General features: G+C 35.7%; 2 protein-coding genes across 16 annotated transcripts; one reads left to right on the top strand and one right to left on the bottom strand.

Annotated features, from left to right (window-relative positions):
- Positions 1 to 1,044: 1,044 nt before the first annotated feature.
- On the bottom strand, positions 1,045 to 8,132 carry LOC147411938 (EG45-like domain containing protein). 14 transcript variants are annotated; one of them, XM_086454279.1, is made up of 6 exons: positions 5,617 to 5,667; positions 5,031 to 5,538; positions 3,327 to 3,609; positions 3,091 to 3,153; positions 2,698 to 2,995; positions 1,137 to 1,297 (listed from the first exon to the last, which is right to left on the bottom strand). In XM_086454279.1, exons 3-6 carry the CDS (start codon positions 3,328 to 3,330, stop codon positions 1,291 to 1,293), a joined length of 372 nt encoding a protein of 123 aa, XP_086310405.1. In that variant the 5' UTR covers positions 3,331 to 3,609; positions 5,031 to 5,538; positions 5,617 to 5,667; the 3' UTR covers positions 1,137 to 1,290. The 14 variants fall into 14 exon arrangements, 7 of the variants coding, with proteins under 7 accessions (XP_086310395.1, XP_086310405.1, XP_086310379.1 ...); XM_086454269.1 differs by lacking the exons at positions 3,327 to 3,609; positions 5,031 to 5,538 and adding an exon at positions 1,045 to 1,135 and having other exon boundaries at positions 1,251 to 1,297; positions 5,617 to 8,119; XM_086454253.1 differs by lacking the exons at positions 3,327 to 3,609; positions 5,031 to 5,538 and adding an exon at positions 5,838 to 8,118 and having other exon boundaries at positions 5,617 to 5,707.
- Positions 8,133 to 11,368: 3,236 nt separating this feature from the next.
- LOC147411937 (putative boron transporter 5) lies at positions 11,369 to 19,552 on the top strand. 2 transcript variants are annotated; one of them, XM_086454198.1, is made up of 15 exons: positions 11,369 to 11,649; positions 12,238 to 12,398; positions 13,536 to 13,655; positions 13,752 to 13,834; positions 13,987 to 14,179; positions 14,267 to 14,405; positions 14,489 to 14,654; positions 14,736 to 14,902; positions 16,573 to 16,746; positions 16,857 to 16,952; positions 17,033 to 17,149; positions 17,786 to 18,108; positions 18,199 to 18,478; positions 18,724 to 18,864; positions 18,953 to 19,552. In XM_086454198.1, the coding sequence occupies exons 3-15, from the start codon at positions 13,552 to 13,554 to the stop codon at positions 18,989 to 18,991; spliced, it is 2,022 nt and encodes a 673-aa protein (XP_086310324.1). In that variant the 5' UTR covers positions 11,369 to 11,649; positions 12,238 to 12,398; positions 13,536 to 13,551; the 3' UTR covers positions 18,992 to 19,552. The 2 variants fall into 2 exon arrangements, with proteins under 2 accessions (XP_086310324.1, XP_086310315.1); XM_086454189.1 differs by lacking the exon at positions 12,238 to 12,398 and having other exon boundaries at positions 18,953 to 19,551.
- Positions 19,553 to 19,707: the final 155 nt, after the last annotated feature.

The following is a 19,707-nucleotide window of genomic DNA, read 5'->3' as shown; positions in this document are numbered from 1 at the left end:
AGAAATGTTCAACACCCTAAGCTTTACCCTACATTTTAACAAACGTGTTTTGTCCTACATGGGTTAGAAGTTTTGGAATGGGCTGATTTTTGGTAAAGATGATCTCTATGATTAGTAGATCATCCTCACCAAAAATCAGCTCATTCCGAAATTTTTAGTCCTATGTTTACAAGTTAAAAAATCGTGGACCGTCCATTTTTTGTAAATCATTTTTTATGGGGTTAGAAATTTTGGAATGAGCTGATTTTTGGTGAGGATGATCTCCTCACCATAGAAATCATCCTCACCAAAAATCAGCCTATTCCAAAACTTCTAACCCATGTAAGATAAAACACATTTGTTAAAGTGTAGGGTAAAGTTTAGGGTGCTGAACTGGACCTATATATATATATATATATATATATATATATGGGTCACGTTATTACGACCCCCTTTGCGACCCCCTTTGCGACACACCTTTTTGTCTTATATGGGCAAAAATGTTTGGAATGGGCTGATTTTTTGTGAGGATGATCTCTATGGTGAGGGGATCATCCTGGCAAAAAATCATCCCATTCCAAAACTTCTAACCCCATCAAAATTGATTTACAAAAATTGGACGGTCTATAATTTTTCAACAAAAATCGGACGGTCTAGAAGTTTTGGAATGGGCTGATTTTTTGCCAGGATGATCCCCTCACCATAGAGATCATCCTCACAAAAAATCAGCCCATTCCAAACATTTTTTCCCATATAAGACAAAAAGGTGTGTCGCAAAGGGGGTCGCAAAGGGGGTCGTAATAACGCTGTTCTATATATATATATATATTGTAATATAAGGAGAGCTAAACCATTTGATTTTAGTTTGACAAATTTGACCACATTATTTAAGTGATTTTGATGTCTTGACGTGCAACACAGAGTTTCTTAGTGTTCAAACTTATAAAAGTTGGTGAAAGATTAGGCTTCTTCCACACCCACCTTGGAATCGAGAGATAGGAAACTTCCGATGTCAGGCAAAAATCATTGTCAGCTCAAGCAGACCATCATCCCAAGGTCTAGACCTAACGATTCTTCGATGTGAATCTCGAGAACCATCAAACAGGGCAGATCTCTGGATGACGCTTTACTTGGACTGACGGCAAACTACCAAAATCTTCTAGACCAGAAAATAATTTATTATTTAAATATGGTACAACCAATCAATTGTTAATCAACCAATTACTTGACTTTTACACAAAAGAATTTAAAAAAGTTAATATATTCCTTCCTTTTCTTCGAAGAGTTTCTTTTGTGCTCATGTCCAAAAGATCAAATCCTGCAAATGAAAAAAAAAATCATGTTTCAATATCATGAATTAAAAGAAACCAAATCTTTTTCTTCCAATAAAATAAAATAAAATAAAAAATAGAAATGGGAATGATAGAAATACAATACTTTTTATTTTTATTTTAAAGAAAATGGTATTTACGGAAAAGTGATCAACTTTTTGACAAATTTACGATTTCGGCTCACTATTCATTTTCATACCAAAACACGAATTATAGAGGGCAAAAACTGTAACAAGTCTGGGCTAAGTAAATACCTAGACACTAACTAGAGAGTAGGAGTTGAGTAGGACTCCAAAAGAGGTGGTACCCATATCTGTCATAAAACCCAATCCTATCCAATAGCATAATAGCGATGGATGAGCTTTTTGCCCTAATTCAGGACAGGGAAAGTAAAAATGGCATGATAGATCTAATCTTCGAAGATCAAGGAAAGATCCCAAGGTCTAGAGAATCCAAGTTGGAATGATTCTAGTTCGGTTAGGATCCTAAAAATTGTGGGATCTTATACAGTCAGATCTCAAATTAGGGGGAGAAAAATCAGGAATTAGATTCGAAGGAAATCCTATAAATAGAACCAAGATTGAGGGAGAGGGGGTTCTACTTCTGACCGATCGAAAGCGAGCACAATAGAGAGTTTTGATTCTTCTTTCTTTATGAAGCCTAACTTGTTTGTCGGAGGAATTTTGGCAGGTACCACACTGGTGCTCGAAGGTGATCGGAACTGGGAGTCTACCATTTGAATTACAGGGCTAATTTAATTGAGATAACTTGAGAAATACCTCTACATGAACGATAACAAATTTAGAAGTTTTTAAAGCAACTATTTCGTAGGTTTAAGGTGACTAAACCTACGAAAATAATCACTTTAAAATCTTTGAATTCATTATTGTTCTGGATTTTTTTTAACGAAAAACACGATCATTTACGTTTTGATAATTAAAATGAACAATTAGCTAGAATGGTAAATAACTCATTTTCAGCTCATGAAATGGTAATTCACCCTAAAAAAAAAATATTGAAGGTTTGAATAATATAGTTAAAAGATAGTCTAGAAGATCGAGGGAATGATTTGGATAATTGATTTATCTAATCATAAGTCAATGAAAAAATTTATACAAATTGACAAAGTCATATTTTCATTTATTTATGAAAAAAGGTATGATCTCCCCTTCAAAAGTCAGAATGAATCTTCCTTCATATCTGACATAATAAACAATCACCCTATTGGCGATATCTCTTAAAAATAAAGATCATAACTATAATTCTACATAAAATCATGATTTAAAATTTTGTACCATTTTAAAATGTCTAGTATTATTGAGTCTGAAACATTCACAATTATGAGATTGTCTTGATTTTTAAAAATTTAAGGAGAGAAACTACTTACTGTTGAAATTCGATGTTAATTTGTCGAGCGCTTCCATCAGCTATCAGTGCAAATGCTCTTTCAGAGAGGGTCATGGTACCATCACTTGACGGGGGGGATACTGAAGTAGCCGAACGATCAACGATCATAATCTGAATCGTTTCACCGTCGATACATGTCCCCTGCGATGATGCGCTAAGACATCTAACCAAATATTGTCTCCCACAAGCGGCTCCATTGTCCCAAATTCCTTCACTAGCTGAAGCAAACATATTGTTTGGTGGAAATCTACTCACATCATCTCCATAACAAGCCGTGGCTGTATCATCAAAATTAAATACAAAAGCTACATCAAGAAAATTGTAAAAAGGGGGTGTGGCATATTTGTTTTTTTTTTTTTTGAGTGGCACTTACGTAAATATGGGGGACTGTATTGGGAAGCTGTGCCCACATCGCCCTGAGAAACCTTAAAAAGCTCTGTGGAGGAGAAGAGAAGAAAATATTGAAAGATGAGAAGCTGAAGCTTGGACATGGCAGAATGGTATGTCTCTCTCTCTCTCAAATTTCTATCCTTAATGTGTACTTTCGCATCCAATATCAAATGAGAAAGAATTTAGAAAAAGACTAAGTATGCTTCTAGGGATACGTGCCCATTTTTGTAGTTATGCCATCCCAATCATTCGTTTGACCGAGAGCAACAAACTTCGTTTGATGCTACTGTGCAAGTTGTTTTTCGCTAACTGTTTGCCTTAATTTGAGTTTAGCAGTCAACGACTATTTAAAATAGAAGATGAGTCCGGAACGGACGGCAATGGTCCCACTCCAAACTCGGATTATCGCATAAAGTCGAGCATATTTTTGACGCGGAGCTATTTTCTATTTGGACCTATGAATCCAATCAATAAGAGCCCCACGTGGTAACTATCTAGTGATCTGTAATCATTCGAACATGATGGTTTTTGTAGACAAAAATGAAAGACTAGTCAGACGAGGGTATTTTGGTCATACAGAATTCATCTCTAAAAAAAGACCAAAGTCAAGGCATGTATGTCATCAATTTGAAAACGTAAAGTGTCCCAAATCTTCACCAAAATGTGATAAACCAAGAAGAGAAGGTTCTATTAATATTATTAATTATTATTATTATTTTTTTTTTTGTAGGAAGGTACTATCGATCTGAGTAATTTAGAAAGTTCGATAAGAATTAGAAATGATGTTTATAAAATATTATTAAACAAAAAATAATATATTAAAATAAAACAATTTTATTTCAAATTGAAAATACCAACCTCAACAATAATTGCGGTTGGCGGATATTACAATGTTTCCTTAAATTGAATTTGATTTTTCACCTCCCACCCCAACCCTACGTTTCATCATTAATATTCTTTTCATAGATCATTTTTTTATTGTCTCCACAACTGTCATAGTACATATAAATGTAGAGGTGTCAATGAGTCAATTCCAGTTAGGGACCGGAACTTCAATTTTTTTTATTAATTTGAATTCCAATTCTCAAATTAATGAAATCATAATTGGTACCATTCAACATTTTCTCATTCAACTGTTCTAGTTCATGGTCCCTAACGATTTTTATTTGTTCCAATTCTCAATCAATTCAATTCCAAAACATCGACGGCGAATCCTGTGTAGTAAGCTCTTCTAGTATTTCCTTGTAGTGGCATTTAAGGAGTATAGGTTGACATGTCGTAAAGAAAATCTAACACCACAACATAGTAAGGATTATGATGTAGATGAAATTTTTTTAAGCCTGATAAAGGCTTTGAAAATGGTCGATGCATAAACTCCAATTTTTAAACGAATGAGATTACAGGGAATTTGAAGAAAAACTTTCTGCAGAAGATCCGCTCCCCAAAGGATCCTATCCTAATCGATTCCAATAAAAAAGGATCTAGAAATGAAGGTTTATGGTTCTAGTCCATATGTATAAATGTGATGTGATAGTACATTTACCGTACGTGCAAAGTCAATAAAATGAAAAGTCAGCCAAACTCTAATCAAAGGTATGACCAACCTTCCCTCATTAGTATCAGAGAGGTGGTGAGGTAGGCAGCCACAAACCCGGACTTAATTTGGTAACAGTTGGGATTTGCATTAAAAATTGAATAATGATGAGTGCACATGGTTTTTGATACACGGTTGACATGGCAAAGGCGCACATAACCGCACATCTTTTTTTGGTGTATCTATGAGAAAGATCTATGGTTCCATGCCCATGCCCTTGTCACGTCAGCCATGTACCCAACAGCATGATGAATGCACGACTCTTAAAATTTTAATATAAAAAAAGTCTAAAGAATTTCATTAGAACACAATTTATTGTAGGACCTCACCTCCCACATGCACTCCCATGTGAAGTCATTAATGATTGGCACCCCACTTCAGGAAAATTCTTCATGAGACAGGGAACCCAATTTAGAAGCGACCAAGCCGCTTCAAAATTTTGGGGGATCCCTCCTTGTTACAAGTCAAGTGGCATTTTGTATTAATTTCACGTCCCTACATTTTAGTCGATATTTGAAATACTTCCTTGGAAATTTCACATGTAATCCAAAGGAAAGGGTTCTACCGAAATTTTGAAGCAGGGTGGAGGCTTCAAAGATTTTCCTCCTTCCACAAGTACATTTCTTTCACACACTCTAAGTTGGAAAACAACGATAATGGCACTTTTGTGGCAAAAGTTAGGTTTTCATAGATGTTCATTAAGTCAAACTCCAAACAGACTCGAAGCACATCCAAGTTAAATCCAGGCGAGACTACAATCTTGGCCTCAAGCGCTATAATGATCGTCAACTCCTATTGGGTGACTGCAATGATGGGTTTGCTCCTATAACATTCCCTCTTTCACCAACACCAGTTCTTCATCAGTCGGTGCAAATTATAAACTAAAAAACATATAATACCTTAAGAGTCGCATACCTGACCTCTTCTTCTGTTTCTCAGAAGAAGAAACAAGCCGTGTGTAAATGGAATGGGGATAACCACACTGCATCAAGTACACATGGTTGACCTGTATCAGCGTTGAGTTAAATTAGACTAAGGCCATTAGTAACTTAGATATATTCACTCACTCTAAATTGAGCAGTTCACACCAAGTGAGTGATTGAAGAAAAATTTCATGTTCAAATTTAAAGCATCACCCATAGCAACACCCCCTATGCAACAAATTTCCTGCAACTTTGTGTGGAAACAGCTCACGGAAACCAAATACACATGAAAGTCTCAACCATGCATGACTCAAGAGCTTGTCATTATCTATAACTGAAAATCTGCATCAGTTTCTAATGTATGTCAGTTATCCAAAACTGTACTATACTAAACCAACATGCAAAATACGTAAGGGAGGAAGTTACCAAATCGTTTCAACAGCCCGAAGTCATCTAAATCGCCCGAATGCCGAGTGAATTACAAATGTGAAATGCTTCCACCACCAGCGCATAAACCAGAAACTAGTAAAATTGCACATCTTTATCCAGAGTAGAAAAGCTGAAATGAGGTTCGATCACTCTCTTTTTTTTTTTTTTTTTGATGGGGAATCTGGACTTCATTGAACCCACAACCTCAAAGTTGTTTTGCAATGTGTCCAACCCACTCTATATGTTTCATTTGTTGGACATTTACAACAACATCAAGGAAAAAAATGCTCTCCAGCTTAGCTGAAATATTCTTCTATTTCCACCAGAACATTGACAAATATTCAAAATGTAAAGAAGATCCGCATCAATAAAGACTAACTCGGAACAAAATCAACCATCTTTTTGTTCTTGGATGGAAGAGAACCTACTCTTTAAATCTGCAACCAAATCTCCCATACCAGACTTATGGAGATCCTTCATTACCTTCATATAAACTGGAAAGTTGGGCTTGATCCCCTTTTCCATCATATCGACGAGAATCTCTCGAGCTTCAATTACCCTTCCTTTTTTCTGATGGAGGCTTGCAAGCAAGCTGTAATTCATATTTGCAGAGCACTTATACTTGACACCCATATCAACTACATATTTATATGCCTCCTCGAATCTATCACAATGAAAGTAACACTTGATGAAGGTTGCATGGGTTGTGAGCCGAGGTTCAATACCTCTTGATATCATCTGATGAAGGAACTTAACTGCAAAATCTAATTTCCCTTGATTACACCAATAATGGATGATCACTTCAAAGGTTATTGCATTTGGCATGTAACCTTTCTCTTCCATTACTGCCAGTAGAGTGCAAACTTCAACATTATTTCCACTTTTACAGAGGCCACCAAATAAGTAATTAAAAGAGTTGGCATTTGGGTCACAACTGAATTTCTTCATCTCATCCAACAAATCTAAACCTTCTTGAAAATTTTCACTCTTACATTTGGCCCAAATCAAAACATTGTAATAAGAAGTCTTCCTCTCCGTTTCCTCCATAACAAAGATGGCTAAATCGAAGGAGTTCAAAGTACAAAGCATCTTAATCAAAGCATGGATTCCAGAATTCCGACACGACCCACCAGCCTTATTCAAAATCTCTATGACTCTTTTGACCGAACCCCGAACCAAATCTCCATCAGAACTATAAATTGGAATAAAAGCAAATGCCTTTTCCATCAAAACAATTCCTTTACTAGAAAAATCCTTCAAGAGAAGGAGCATTGTCTCGTAGTCTTCAACCCTACCAAGATTATTGATGCCCAAACTGCAAAACTCAGAATTTCGGTCAAAATTGTGCTGCGTTTCTCTAACCCATTCAAAGAAACGGAAACCTGAAACCCCATCACGGTTTAAATCCCCAAAAATATCCCTAATCGAAGAAAGAGATAATCTTTCATTCATCCAATTCAACTTAGATTCTAAATCATTTTCGTCTCTTTTGATTAATTCCACAAGTTCTGTAATTCTGAACTTATTCACATTTTGTTTGTGATAATCAACTTTACGCCTCAAATTTCTTCTATTAAACCGAGATTCATCACTAACAACTCTACTAGAGGTCTCAATATCAGAATTTTCTCCATCAATTTGAGTTTCAGGAAAGGTCGACAATGGAGATACATGTGAGGATGAGGTGGAAAACGATCTAAAAAGACTGTAAAGGGTAGAGATGAAATATCTCTGAGATATATCTAGAGACGAAGATGACGAAGATGCTATAGAAGAGATTGAAATCGATTGGAAGGAGTAAAAGAAAGAGCTAAATGGATTCAAATTAGGTTTTTTGCAAAAGAGATTTGAAAGACGAACACTGTTCACGTTAGGGTTAGGGTTTCGAGAAGTAGAAATAGTAAAAGTAGGATTTATGCCGGAAATTAGGGTTTTTTTAGAGGAATATGGGAAAGTGAGCAAAGTAGAAATCAGAGAATTAGGGTTTGAGAAGTACCTGAGCTTCTTGTAGAAGTTCGAGATTTCCATCCAAGAGCGAGAGTATCTGGTTAGTGTTCTTATTCTGGGTTTTTGAGCAAAATGACACAGGTGTGGTGTTTTTGGTGATATAAAAATTTGTTAAGGGTATTGATGTCATTGCATTTTCCCCACGTGGACCTGAACAAGAAAAATCGGACCCCGCCAAATGGACGCATGGGCTTTTTGTTGATGAGGCCCACAATGAAATATTCGAATTTAATGGTTAGAAATCACTCGTCAAATGATTTTTTTATTTAGAGAGCAACTACTTGTAGATCACAAGCTATGTTAACTCGTTTCTCGGTTTGCTCGGTTTGAATTTGGGTTCAGGGTTCACCATTTTAGAATGAACCTTGTGGGGGTAAATTCTCGAATATTTACACGTGGCTTGAATGATTCTCGGAAGCATGGACTTGAAGCTCGGATGGATTGCTTGATGGGCATCGTTGACTAAACTCCTCGGATGCACGGACAATCAGCTCGAACTTGCACCACCAACCCATCAAGTAACTCGGATAGAGTACTCTGTGGATATCAAATGTAAGAATAGATCAGCAAGACGGATCTGACAGATGAGCTATTGATTGACAGCTCTGACAACCCATAACATGTCTGATCAGTTCTGATTACTCCAAGATTGGCAAGGCAGTTGCAACTACCCTTGCACCTGACATGCCAAAGAGTAAGTAAACTGCCCTGGGTCACATCAAATAATGGCACAGAAAACGATCATCATAGATACTTATATAAGGGAGAAGACCATGGAAAAGGAGGGGCTTCTTTTTCTTTTTCTCTCTGAAACTAGATTAAGATTTATAGATTTAATTATCATAGTTTCTAACTTGATCGTCGGAGTGGGCTAATTCGCATGTCCGTTCGAGCAAAGAAATGAAGGAAAAGTGTAGAGCCAAGAACAACATCTACAAACCTGATTCGTAAGGGTAGGTAGAGATGATTTGTTTCTTGGTCCGCTTCTGTTTCTTAGATCAATTCGTTAGGATGGTTCGTTTGTGCATATATTTAATTCAAGTATATAAGTCATAAGTTTAATTACAATGTTAAAAAATCAAATTTAAATAGAAATAAATTAATATAATAATTCAAATTTTAAATCAAACAATGAAAAAAAAAATTATTTTATCCATTTAACCCAACTAAAACTTGAAGGGTTTGTGGTTCACTTGATTTTACGAACTCAATATGAATCATACCGAGAATCGGGGGTTAATTCGAGAAAGTACTTCGTGAGTAGCAAAAATCTCATCAAAATAATAAAGTAGCCTATGAACATAAGTATCCTTAAACAACATTGGATTCTATCAGGACACCGTACTTAAACATGCTTGGGTGAGTTGCACTCTTAAAAAGTCCACTTGTTGCACCCCTTCAAAGCCTAACAAAAAAAAAAAAAAACTACAATTAAATAATTGATGTAATTATATTTAAATGATTATCCTCTTAAAAGTCCATGAATAAATCCAATTTGTTGCAACCATTGATCTTTTTTTCTCGGGATACAAAATTGAACATAATTATTAGAATGTGCATATGTGTATCCCAATGCATAAAATCTATGATTTTAGCACAAGTCATGTCGGGAGAGTATTTTGAGTATGCTATGTGTTGGAGTCAGATTATCACGACTCTTCTATATACATAACATAAACTAACCTAAAAATATTGATGTGTCGAGCGAAGAGTAAGTGGGATCAATGCGTTCGAGACTTCGTGTTCTCCTGTCAACAAATATGTGCACGGCTTCCAACCAAAGCTTAGAAGCTTTTCTTAACTCGCCTGTAGATCACCAATTGCTTGCTCCCTTGCATCCTAGCAGTTTGGGAACTCAACCAAAATAAATCACTTGGGTAATAAATGAAATTAAATTAAAGGTAAGTAACATTAAAATACAATAAAACATTTATTTGTATAAAATAAAAGTAAAAGAAATCAATAAAGAGTCATGATTTTCTAACTCTCTATGCATCCTGAGGAAATAAGATCTACGGTTGTCACATGCCACTTCAGGAGAGGAGAGGGCGAGTATCAGAAAATCATCATTCATCAATAAAACATGTAAAAGAAACTTTAAATATTTTCATGTAGGACTAATGATAAAATGATGTGCTAAGACTAGTCGGTCTATATGTGGCAAGGATCTTTTTCCTTGTGAATCCCAAAAAAAAAGATCTATGGTTCTATACCCTTGCTCTGCCTAAATTGACATTGTTTCATGCATTGGTGTGCACAGAACCATAGATACTTCTCGCTCGTATCTCAATGAAAAGCATCTATGGTTCTATACACACATCTACATCAGCAATGTGTGAAACGATGTCAATTTCAATGTCACTTCAGCATTTTCCAATTATTAATTTGGTGATTAGACATACCCTTCCGTGTTTTGGTGAATACTTGAGATACCCCCTTATTATAAAATTAATTGCATGTATGCCTTTGATTTGTAAAAGCCTATCGGTCTAATTCATCCTCACAAAACTGGCTTGTAAGGTGAGGATTGGTCCAGATTTATATATAGCCCAAGGTCTTGATACCTAGGTGATGTGGGACTATTAGTCACACTCCCCCTCACGTGTACCGTGTCACCTATATCCCTATGATTACCCGATACCATGTAAAAGCCTGTGGGCTTAACTCATCCTTACAAAACCAACTAGTAAAGTGAGGATTGGTCCAGATTTATATATAGCACAAGGTGTTGATACCTAGGCGAGATGTGGGACTATTGCACATGTCTCCTACATCCCTATGATTATCCGCTCTGATGCCATGTAAAAGCCCATGGGCCTAACTCATCCTCCAAACAATTCCAAATTTTTCTATATGGTTTAAAACCATTTTCATTGTCGAATGAGACGAGATGACTTGTCGAGACAACTCGGTATTGGGCATACAATAGTTAGAATTAGAATAACTTAAGGGCTGTTTTAAAAGACATAATTACCCTTATTATTTGTGTTATATAACGAATTTACCTCTCACCTTTCCAAAGACTTCTGAGTCATCAGCGGTCCTCGTGTTAGATTTTACCTCTCACTTACCACAAAATCCCATGTTCTGTTCTTGCTAACTAACAATATAGAAATCCTACGGTTACAAAAAAATATAACTTTTTACTACGGTATTCCGTGATGTACATGATCAAACAGTCATCACCACATCGACGCAGACGGAACTGTCAACATTCTGTCCAATAGATTATCGACACGTGTAAGATAACCATTCTTTAGGAAATAACAAGTAGGGACCACCAGATGTTTTTTCGAAAGAAGCGAGGGTTGTATCTTCTTGTTGTCCCTCTTCGAATGAGCGGCCGAACGAGGAAACAACTCTTCGTCTTCTTCTTCTCCTCGACCGTTTTCCGGAGAATTTTTCACGTCGGAATCTGACATTTCCGTGAATTTGTACTGTTTCTGACATCCTCCGGCAAGACCTCGCCCTATATATACATACGTCCTTCATTCTCTGTTTCGTTTTAGTTTTTCTTTCTGTTTGATGGATCTCTAAGTCGAAGTGAAGAACTCTGGCTTCTCCTTTCTCGTTCGTGGAGATCAAGAAGGTTCGAAACGAAGATCCAATTAGTTTTTTTTTTTTTTTTTAATGATGTTTGGTTTGATTTATATTTTTCTTTAATATCTGGAGGAATCTCTTTGTGTTTTAATGATTTATTTGTTTTTCTTTCTGGATTATTGGACATGGAATCAAGATTCTTTGTGCATGGAGGATTTTAATGGTGTTCTTTTGGTTGGAAACGGATTAATGTAGCATCTCTATGTGATTTAATCTTTTTTTAATCCAGAACTTGAGTTTATATTTGAGTGTTTTTGGATTATTGATTTTGATATCGAATCTTAGATTTGATATTTCGTGGGAAAGTGACAACAAAGATGTTTTTTGTTTAATTTGTATCTGCTATTTAGAATCTGATTGAATATATTAAAACAATGTTTTATGGATTGTTTTGTGTATTTGAATAAAAAAATGAGTTTTTTTCGTGCATGGAGGATTGTAATTTCTGTTTTATATGTGATTATTGTTTGTTTTTTCAATCTGTGTGAATTCTTACTAGTTTTATGGATTCTGTGTCTTTGTTTGAGGTCCATTGGATTTACAATAAAGTTTTTTTTTTTTTTTCGTATGCATGCAGGTTTAGAATGGTATTTATTTCGTCCAGAATGGAGCACATTAGGATTTGACCAATGTACATTGCATAAGTGCATATTAGTCGTTTATCTGGTTTGACTGAATCATCCATAGATCTGAAATCGACTTTGATTGAAGCATTCTTGAACAAATTTGATCAATAATGTATGTTCATAATAGATTTGTTCTTTTTCTGAACTTATCATTTTTGTTCTTGGATTGCTGGATCAGAAGTCAACACTCGCTTGAATTCTTGTATAATAAGAATTTTGTCGAAAAGCCTGTTTTTTTTTTAAATGGTGATTTCTTTATTAGATTAAAACATCTCAAAGCCAAATTTGTTTCATACATGAACTTTTCTTGGTGTTGTTTTTGCAACCTTATTCTACATTCATGATGGGTTTTGGATTGCTTGGGGTCTTATTGGAGGATCATTTTAAAGCATTTAGATGTCAAATAAGGTTTTTTTTTATATAAGGCCTTTGAGTAATAAAAAGCTTTGTACTGTTTTCAAACTCTGTTTTCTGATCGTTTCTTTCATTTTAGAGGACACATATGTTAAATACTGTTCTTCATTTGATGGAGTTTCAACTATTACTAAGTCTTTAGTCTTTAATACATGTATTGAAGTGGATGATTTTTCAGAAGGCCAATATCTTCAAATCACAAAATTCGGTTGATGTGCATTGGGTTGTTGAATAATATTATATTAAGTCTTATTTTTTGTTGGTCTAAAGTCTATAAGGAATTTAGGAGGTTTTTTTTCAAAGATTTTATTTACAATTGGGATGGGATTTGTTGTCTTTCTCGTGAGTAGCATCTTTTTGTAAAGTCTTGTCAGGTTGGTCATCTCAACTGACCTAGTTCTGTTTTATGAATGAACGGATATTTATCAAAAAAAAATTAGATTAAGAATTGTAGCTGTGAATTTTGAGAAGCTTTAGGTTCGAAATTCTTTTCAAGTGAATTATTTTCCTTTGTAAAAAGTTATCCATTTAAAATCTATGGCTATTCCTTTAGGGTAAATTACCATTTCGTGTGCCGAATTTGACAAAATTACGATTCTGGCTAACTGTTCAGTACTGTTCATGTTTTGGTTATTAAAATGAATGGTGAGCCCAAATCGTAATTTCGTCAAAAGTTGGTCACATTTTCGTAAATATCTCATTCTTTTATTTCCCAGTGGAGTAAGAGTAAAAGTGCTTATCATCCTTTCTTTAAAATTTGATGGATCTTAGTGAGGTTTTGTTGTTGCTTTGTTTCCTCCATATAATATTCATGGTTTCATGTTAATGCTTATAGTTTCTTGCTTTAAGCAATGGATAACATCAGAGCTCCATTCAGAGGGATTGCCAAAGATGTCAAAGGAAGAAAGGTGTGCTATAAGCAAGATTGGATTGGTGGGCTTCATTCAGGCTTCAGGTGTTTCTTTGTTTGGTTCAGAACAGTGTAGGAATCGTAAAATTTTGTCTTGGGATTTCCCTATTTTGATCAAATCTCTGTTTTTTATGACCTCAGGATATTGGCTCCAACCACCTATATCTTCTTTGCTTCTGCTCTTCCTGTTATTGCCTTTGGAGAGCAACTGAGCAAAGAAACGGGTTGGTATTTTTATTTTTTCATTTTCTTTCTTGGTAGGATTTGAACGTTGTGAAATTGAATTATGTTGTAAATACAAATATACAAGGTTTTTTTTTTTTTTTTAAATAATAAATTTTAAGTATAAATCTTAAAAGTTATGCTCTTTGTGTAGATGGAAGCTTGAGCACAGTGGAAGCTTTAGCGTCTACTGCTATCTGTGGTATCATACACTCGATACTCGGCGGACAGCCATTGTTAATTTTAGGAGTTGCAGAGCCTACTGTTATAATGTACACTTATTTGTACAATTTCACCAAAGGAAGGGAGGATTTGGGTCGGCAACTTTTCTTGGCTTGGGCTGGATGGTAAGAACAATCAACTTTCTCATTTCTCATATTTGTGTTCTTTATGGTTTCTATAATAACTTTATTTTTTAACATAATCTTTTGTAGGGTGTGTATCTGGACAGCTCTTCTGCTTTTTCTTCTTGCAATATTCAATGCTTGCACTATTATCACTAGATTTACAAGGATTGCTGGGGAACTTTTTGGCATGTTAATTGCTGTTCTTTTCCTTCAAGAGGCCATCAAGGTGAATATATGTATATATCCTCTCTAACCATAAAAACTAGAAATTGTTGTAGTAGAGCAGATGAAGTAATGTTTGAATCACAGGGGGTGGTGAGTGAATTTAAAATTCCTAAAGCTGAAGACCCACATTCTGAAAAATATCAATTCCAGTGGCTTTATACAAATGGATTGTTGGGGATCATATTCTTTTTTGGCCTACTCTTTACCGCCCTTAGGAGCAGAAGGGCAAGATCATGGCGATATGGAACAGGTCTGTCAAGAGAATTTTTACGGCTTACTCATTGGATTGAGGATTGGTTGTGTATACTTGAATTTTTTCCATATTGTACAGGATTGGTTAGAAGTTTCATTGCGGACTACGGGGTTCCTTTGATGGTTTTGGTGTGGACAGGACTGTCATTTAGTGTACCGAGCAAAGTTCCATCTGGAGTTCCCAGGAGGCTTTTTACTCCACTTCCTTGGGATTCCGCTTCGTTATATCATTGGACAGTAATCAAGGTAATAACATTTTGGTTAAACCGAAGAAATCTGAGTTTAATTGATAATTCTTGGATGAATTATACATGAAACCTGATAGGATATTTACAGGGATTACATCAATCAAGATAAGGAAACTAGCCTAATATAAATTTTCTAATTTATTAAAACTTCCTAACGTAGAATATCCTAATTAATATTGCTACATATATTATTCTTCAATATTCCCTTCCTTTTGAGATGAGATACATTGTATGTATCTCATGTATCATAATATGTTGCATTTGGTTCTTTAACATTCATCCGCAATTGCATGGTCCTTTGAAGAAGGAATATGTAATTGGCTTCTCTAAATTATTTCTTTTGATCTCATTAAGTGGCATGTTATTAGATTGTCAAAAATTCAATTCTACTTTTTGATAGTCACCACATGTATGTGAAGTTCATCACTGTTGCATTCCGTTCTTTTTTTTTTTAGTCTGTCGGAGCCGGTGACTTACGAGACTAGGTCTATCATGATCTCTCCCAAGAGCAAAGAAATTAGCATTGTGCGATTTAATGAAAGAACTCTCGTTAATTTTTTTTATGAGGAAAAAACATGAGATAGTAGGAGATGAATGTATAGACGTGAGAGATTTGTAGAGAAATAGAAGGAGATGTGGTTTTATTGAAGAAAACTATAATAATAATAAAGTAAAAAAAAAAAACTTTGATTTAGATTCGGCGCACCAGGATCGATGCACTCAGTGGAGCTTGAACTCTGATACCATGAAGAAATCTGATTTTATTGAGAATTCTTGGATGATTATTACATAAATCCTATTATGATATTTATAAAGATTAAATCAATCAAGATATTAGTAACTAACCTAATATAGATATATTAATTATCTATAATTCTTAATTTAGAATATCTTAATTTTCTCAATCACTACCTCAACCTTCCTTTTATTATGAGATACATTGACAATGATACAATGTATCTCATGCATCTCTTACATAAACTCCTTGTCTTAATTTGCATATTTGCCATAGAACTTTCTCTCTGTTTTTGGTGCAACCCCACTTTGGGAGTCATAAGTGAGGATGGAAGCAGTCTCTTTTTCTATTGTAATAACATTTTTGGCTAAACACCTTCTTTGTTTGTTTCTCATAGACCTCTATCTCAGTCATGACTTGGGGGATGTACATAGAACTGTTTTCTATTAGAAATTGTCTATTTAGAAAGAATTTTTCCATTACCATCATAATTCGGAAAGTGAGAATTATTGATCTATTATCATCACAAGAATATGGTGCCATCCGGTTAGGTGGTGAAGTCTGTGAATTATGATGCGACAGAGCTGGGATCAAAACCCTGTCTTGACCACTGCGAGCCCGTTTGGATACAGATACAAATGTAACTTTTTTTTTTTTACTTTTTGAAAGTTCAAAAGTTCGTTTGGATTCATTTTTAGAAATTTACTTAAAAGTCAAAATCTTAATCTTAACTTAAAAAAAAAAGTAAAAAAAATACTTTCTATTTTTTAAAAGTTAATTTCTACCAAAACTACTTTCTATCCAAACGAGCTCATAAAAAGACGATAAAAAAAGAAAAGAAAGGAAGCACTCAATGTAGGCCAATAATTATCAGAATTATTGATAGAGAACATTATGTACTGAATCGTGTGCTTCATATAACCAAACTTCAGGATCTGGGGAGGGTACCACTAGTGTACATCTTTGCTGCCATTATACCAGCTGTGATGATAGCAGGTCTTTATTTTTTCGACCATAGTGTTGCTTCTCAGATGGCACAACAGAAGGAATTCAATCTCAAGAACCCGCCAGCTTACCACTATGACATCTTATTGCTCGGATTTATGGTATAAACCAATTTCAGGTTTTGTATATTTTCATTTATTGAATACTTATTGGTGCATGTATATATATATATATATTCAACATGCATGCTGCCTTGAATTCATGATTTCAGGTTTTGTTGTGTGGATTGATTGGACTCCCTCCTTCAAATGGAGTACTCCCACAGTCCCCCATGCACACTAAGAGCCTCGCTGTTCTCAAGAGGCAGGTGGGTTCAAGGATTTACAAAAAAATAATTTTTACTGCAGTTTCAACAGATCCTAAATTAATACGATGCTCGATTTGCAGTTGATTCGAAAGAAGATGGTACAGAGTGCAAAAGAATGCATAAAACAACAAGCTAGCAACTCGGAAATCTATGGGAAGATGCAAGCAGTGTTTATAGAAATGGACAAAGCTCCGACTGTAAGTGCTTGACTGCTCAGGTCATGTACACAATGCTTGAAGAATCTTGTAACACTAGATTATGAAGCTTCCTTATTTCTACCATATGGATACTTTTATTCACATTTGAAGGCAATAGACTTATTTCACTTAGTTAACTATGAAGTTTTGCTTCCCTAGACTGTTTCACCCTTCATAATTAGAAGGAATTGTTCTATTTCTAAATTTCACCTTTAGTAAGTGTAGGTTCATTTCAATAATCTATTTTTCTTTCTATCCTGAATCATGTGCTCTTCTCGTAAGCAGGGGTGGAGCTAGTAAGGAGCTGGTGGGGGCAATTGCCCCCACAGAACTTTGAGACACCCCTATATTTTCAACTAATTACATGCCTCATTTGTTCCCACTCCCTCACCTCTCTCCCCATTTGCCCCCACACCCTGACCGCCCTCCATGCCCCCCCCCCCCCCCTCTTTCAATTTGTTGTTGATGACATTGCCTCTTGAATTTCTCCCTAAAACCATTCATCTTCAAGTTCTTCAACTATACAACTAACCATAGTTTGCCCCCACTACAAGAAAATGCTGGCACCGCCCCTGCTTGTAAGACTCAGAACGATAAATAAATAAACAGAAATCGTGTGTGGATTTTGTTATGTAGGCAGATTCAGCAGCTAGAGATCTGAAGGACTTGAAGGAGGCGGTAATGAGAGGTGAAAATGACACAGAAGATGCAAAAGATAAATTTGATCCCGATAAGCACATCGATGCCCACTTGCCTGTGCGGGTTAACGAGCAAAGACTGAGCAATCTATTCCAATCTCTCCTTGTGGGTGCTTCCCTATGTGCGGTGCCCATAATCCGGATGATACCTACATCGGTTCTCTGGGGATACTTTGCATACATGGCCATTGACAGCCTCGCTGGGAATCAATTCTGGGAAAGAACATTGCTTCTCTTCATTACTCCTCGCAGACGGTACAAGTAAGTTCAGATACTCCTATTAACTAACGAATATTTTTTTGGTTCTATAAATATGGCTTATTCCCTATGTGTGGAAACTGTTTCGGGCAGGGTTCTGGAAGGCGATCATGCTTCGTTTGTGGAGTCGGTACCCTTTAAGTACATTGCGATGTTTACGCTTTTCCAATTTATATATCTTCTGATGTGCTTTGGGGTGACGTGGATTCCTATAGCTGGAATACTGTTCCCATTGCCATTCTTCCTGCTCCTCAGCATCAGACAACATATTCTCCCCAAGATTTTTCTTCCACGTCACCTGTGGGAATTGGATGCAGCCGAGTATGAGGAAATCCCTGGTGCCTTACATCGCAATCTTACTTTCTCATTCAAGGTATAAGCTCTGGTCCATTATATTCTTGTCCATAGAATTGTGTTCGTGTTGATTTAGAGTAAAATGAGTAGCATAAATGAGATGCTTTTTGTGACAATTTCAAAACTGTGCTCATAAGTTGAAGTCAGCGAAGCTGAAATAAGTTTGGGGAGGTAGAAAGGAGTCTGAGCTGACTCACAAGTTTTTCTAAACCTTTGTGTCAATTGCATTTTAACCCGAAAAGAATGTGTGAAACATGTAAGCAGGAAGGGGAATCTAACTATCCAGAGAGTGAGGAGATGAGACGAGAAGTGTGTGACGCTGAGATCTTGGATGAGCTTACCACCAGCAGAGGAGAACTGAAGCTTAGAACCATAAGCTTTAACGAAGACAGGCAGCGCTTTCAGGCAAGAAAGACTCTTTTTCATCAACTTTCTTTCAATTTTCATGTATTATATTATATGTGGCGATCACCTCCTCCATGTGTTACTGCAGATTCATCCATCGGAAGGAAACATCAACCAAAATGAGTGAGATAATGAATTTTTTGTTTTTCTAAAAGGAAAATGGGAGATGGTAGCTATGAAGAAGGGGTAGGGAGAAAACACCACCTTTCTTATATATCAAAGATGAAAGTATCTTTTGATGAGATAGAGGGGCCAGTGTTACAATGTTCATAACAAAGGTCCAATACTTTGTTAATCATGGGGAATGGGAGGAGGGGAGAGGTGAAGAAGGTAAAAAAAAAACCAAAAAAAAAGAGAACATCAAAGAAGAAAACATGTGTTTGGGCTTTTTATAGATTAGCATGGATTCATGTGTTATTCCATTTAATAGAAGAATGTTGATCAAAGGGTTCTATATATATATATTACTTGTATTCCCAAGGGTAGGAATATCTCCTTTGAAGCTCGTTTGTTGGGAGGCTTTTATATGCAATATGGATGGTAACCATCTAACAAGTCGTAGATGTGGTGCTTTGGTGTTTATGTGAGAGGCTTAATGAGCAGTTGTGGTGGGAACTGGGCCCACCAAACTCTGATGTAGCCAGAGAAATTGAAATGTATTTATTTTGATGAAGTATATTCTTAAAAGGTACTAAGGGTGTGATTGGTTAACTTCAAAAATATTAAAACATACTCTTATGAAATTAATTTCTAATTAAAAATCTTTGAGTACAAGTTAATTAAAAAGTTTATGTGAGAATTTAGATGTGTAACAAGGTATTGGGGGTTTCAGATCTCACTTTT

This window comes from Akebia trifoliata, chromosome 1 (assembly GCF_017979445.1).
Source record: "Akebia trifoliata isolate Shusen 1 chromosome 1, ASM1797944v1, whole genome shotgun sequence".
NCBI lineage: Eukaryota > Viridiplantae > Streptophyta > Magnoliopsida > Ranunculales > Lardizabalaceae > Akebia > Akebia trifoliata.
Note: the sequence above shows the minus strand (reverse complement) of the source record. Positions and strands in the feature narration are given on the sequence as shown.

Coding starts and splice junctions, on each gene's coding strand:
- LOC147411938 (XM_086454269.1), bottom strand. CDS start 5,689: ATGCAGTGTGGTTATCCCCATTCCATTTACACACGGCTTGTTTCTTCT. Junction 3,154..5,616: donor GAAACAGAAGAAGAGGTCAG/GTATGCGACTCT, acceptor TCTCCTCCACAG/AGCTTTTTAAGGTTTCTCAG. Junction 2,996..3,090: donor ATACAGTCCCCCATATTTAC/GTAAGTGCCACT, acceptor TTGATGATACAG/CCACGGCTTGTTATGGAGAT.
- LOC147411937 (XM_086454198.1), top strand. CDS start 13,552: ATGGATAACATCAGAGCTCCATTCAGAGGGATTGCCAAAGATGTCAAA. Junction 17,150..17,785: donor AAATGGACAAAGCTCCGACT/GTAAGTGCTTGA, acceptor TTTGTTATGTAG/GCAGATTCAGCAGCTAGAGA. Junction 18,109..18,198: donor ACTCCTCGCAGACGGTACAA/GTAAGTTCAGAT, acceptor TGTTTCGGGCAG/GGTTCTGGAAGGCGATCATG.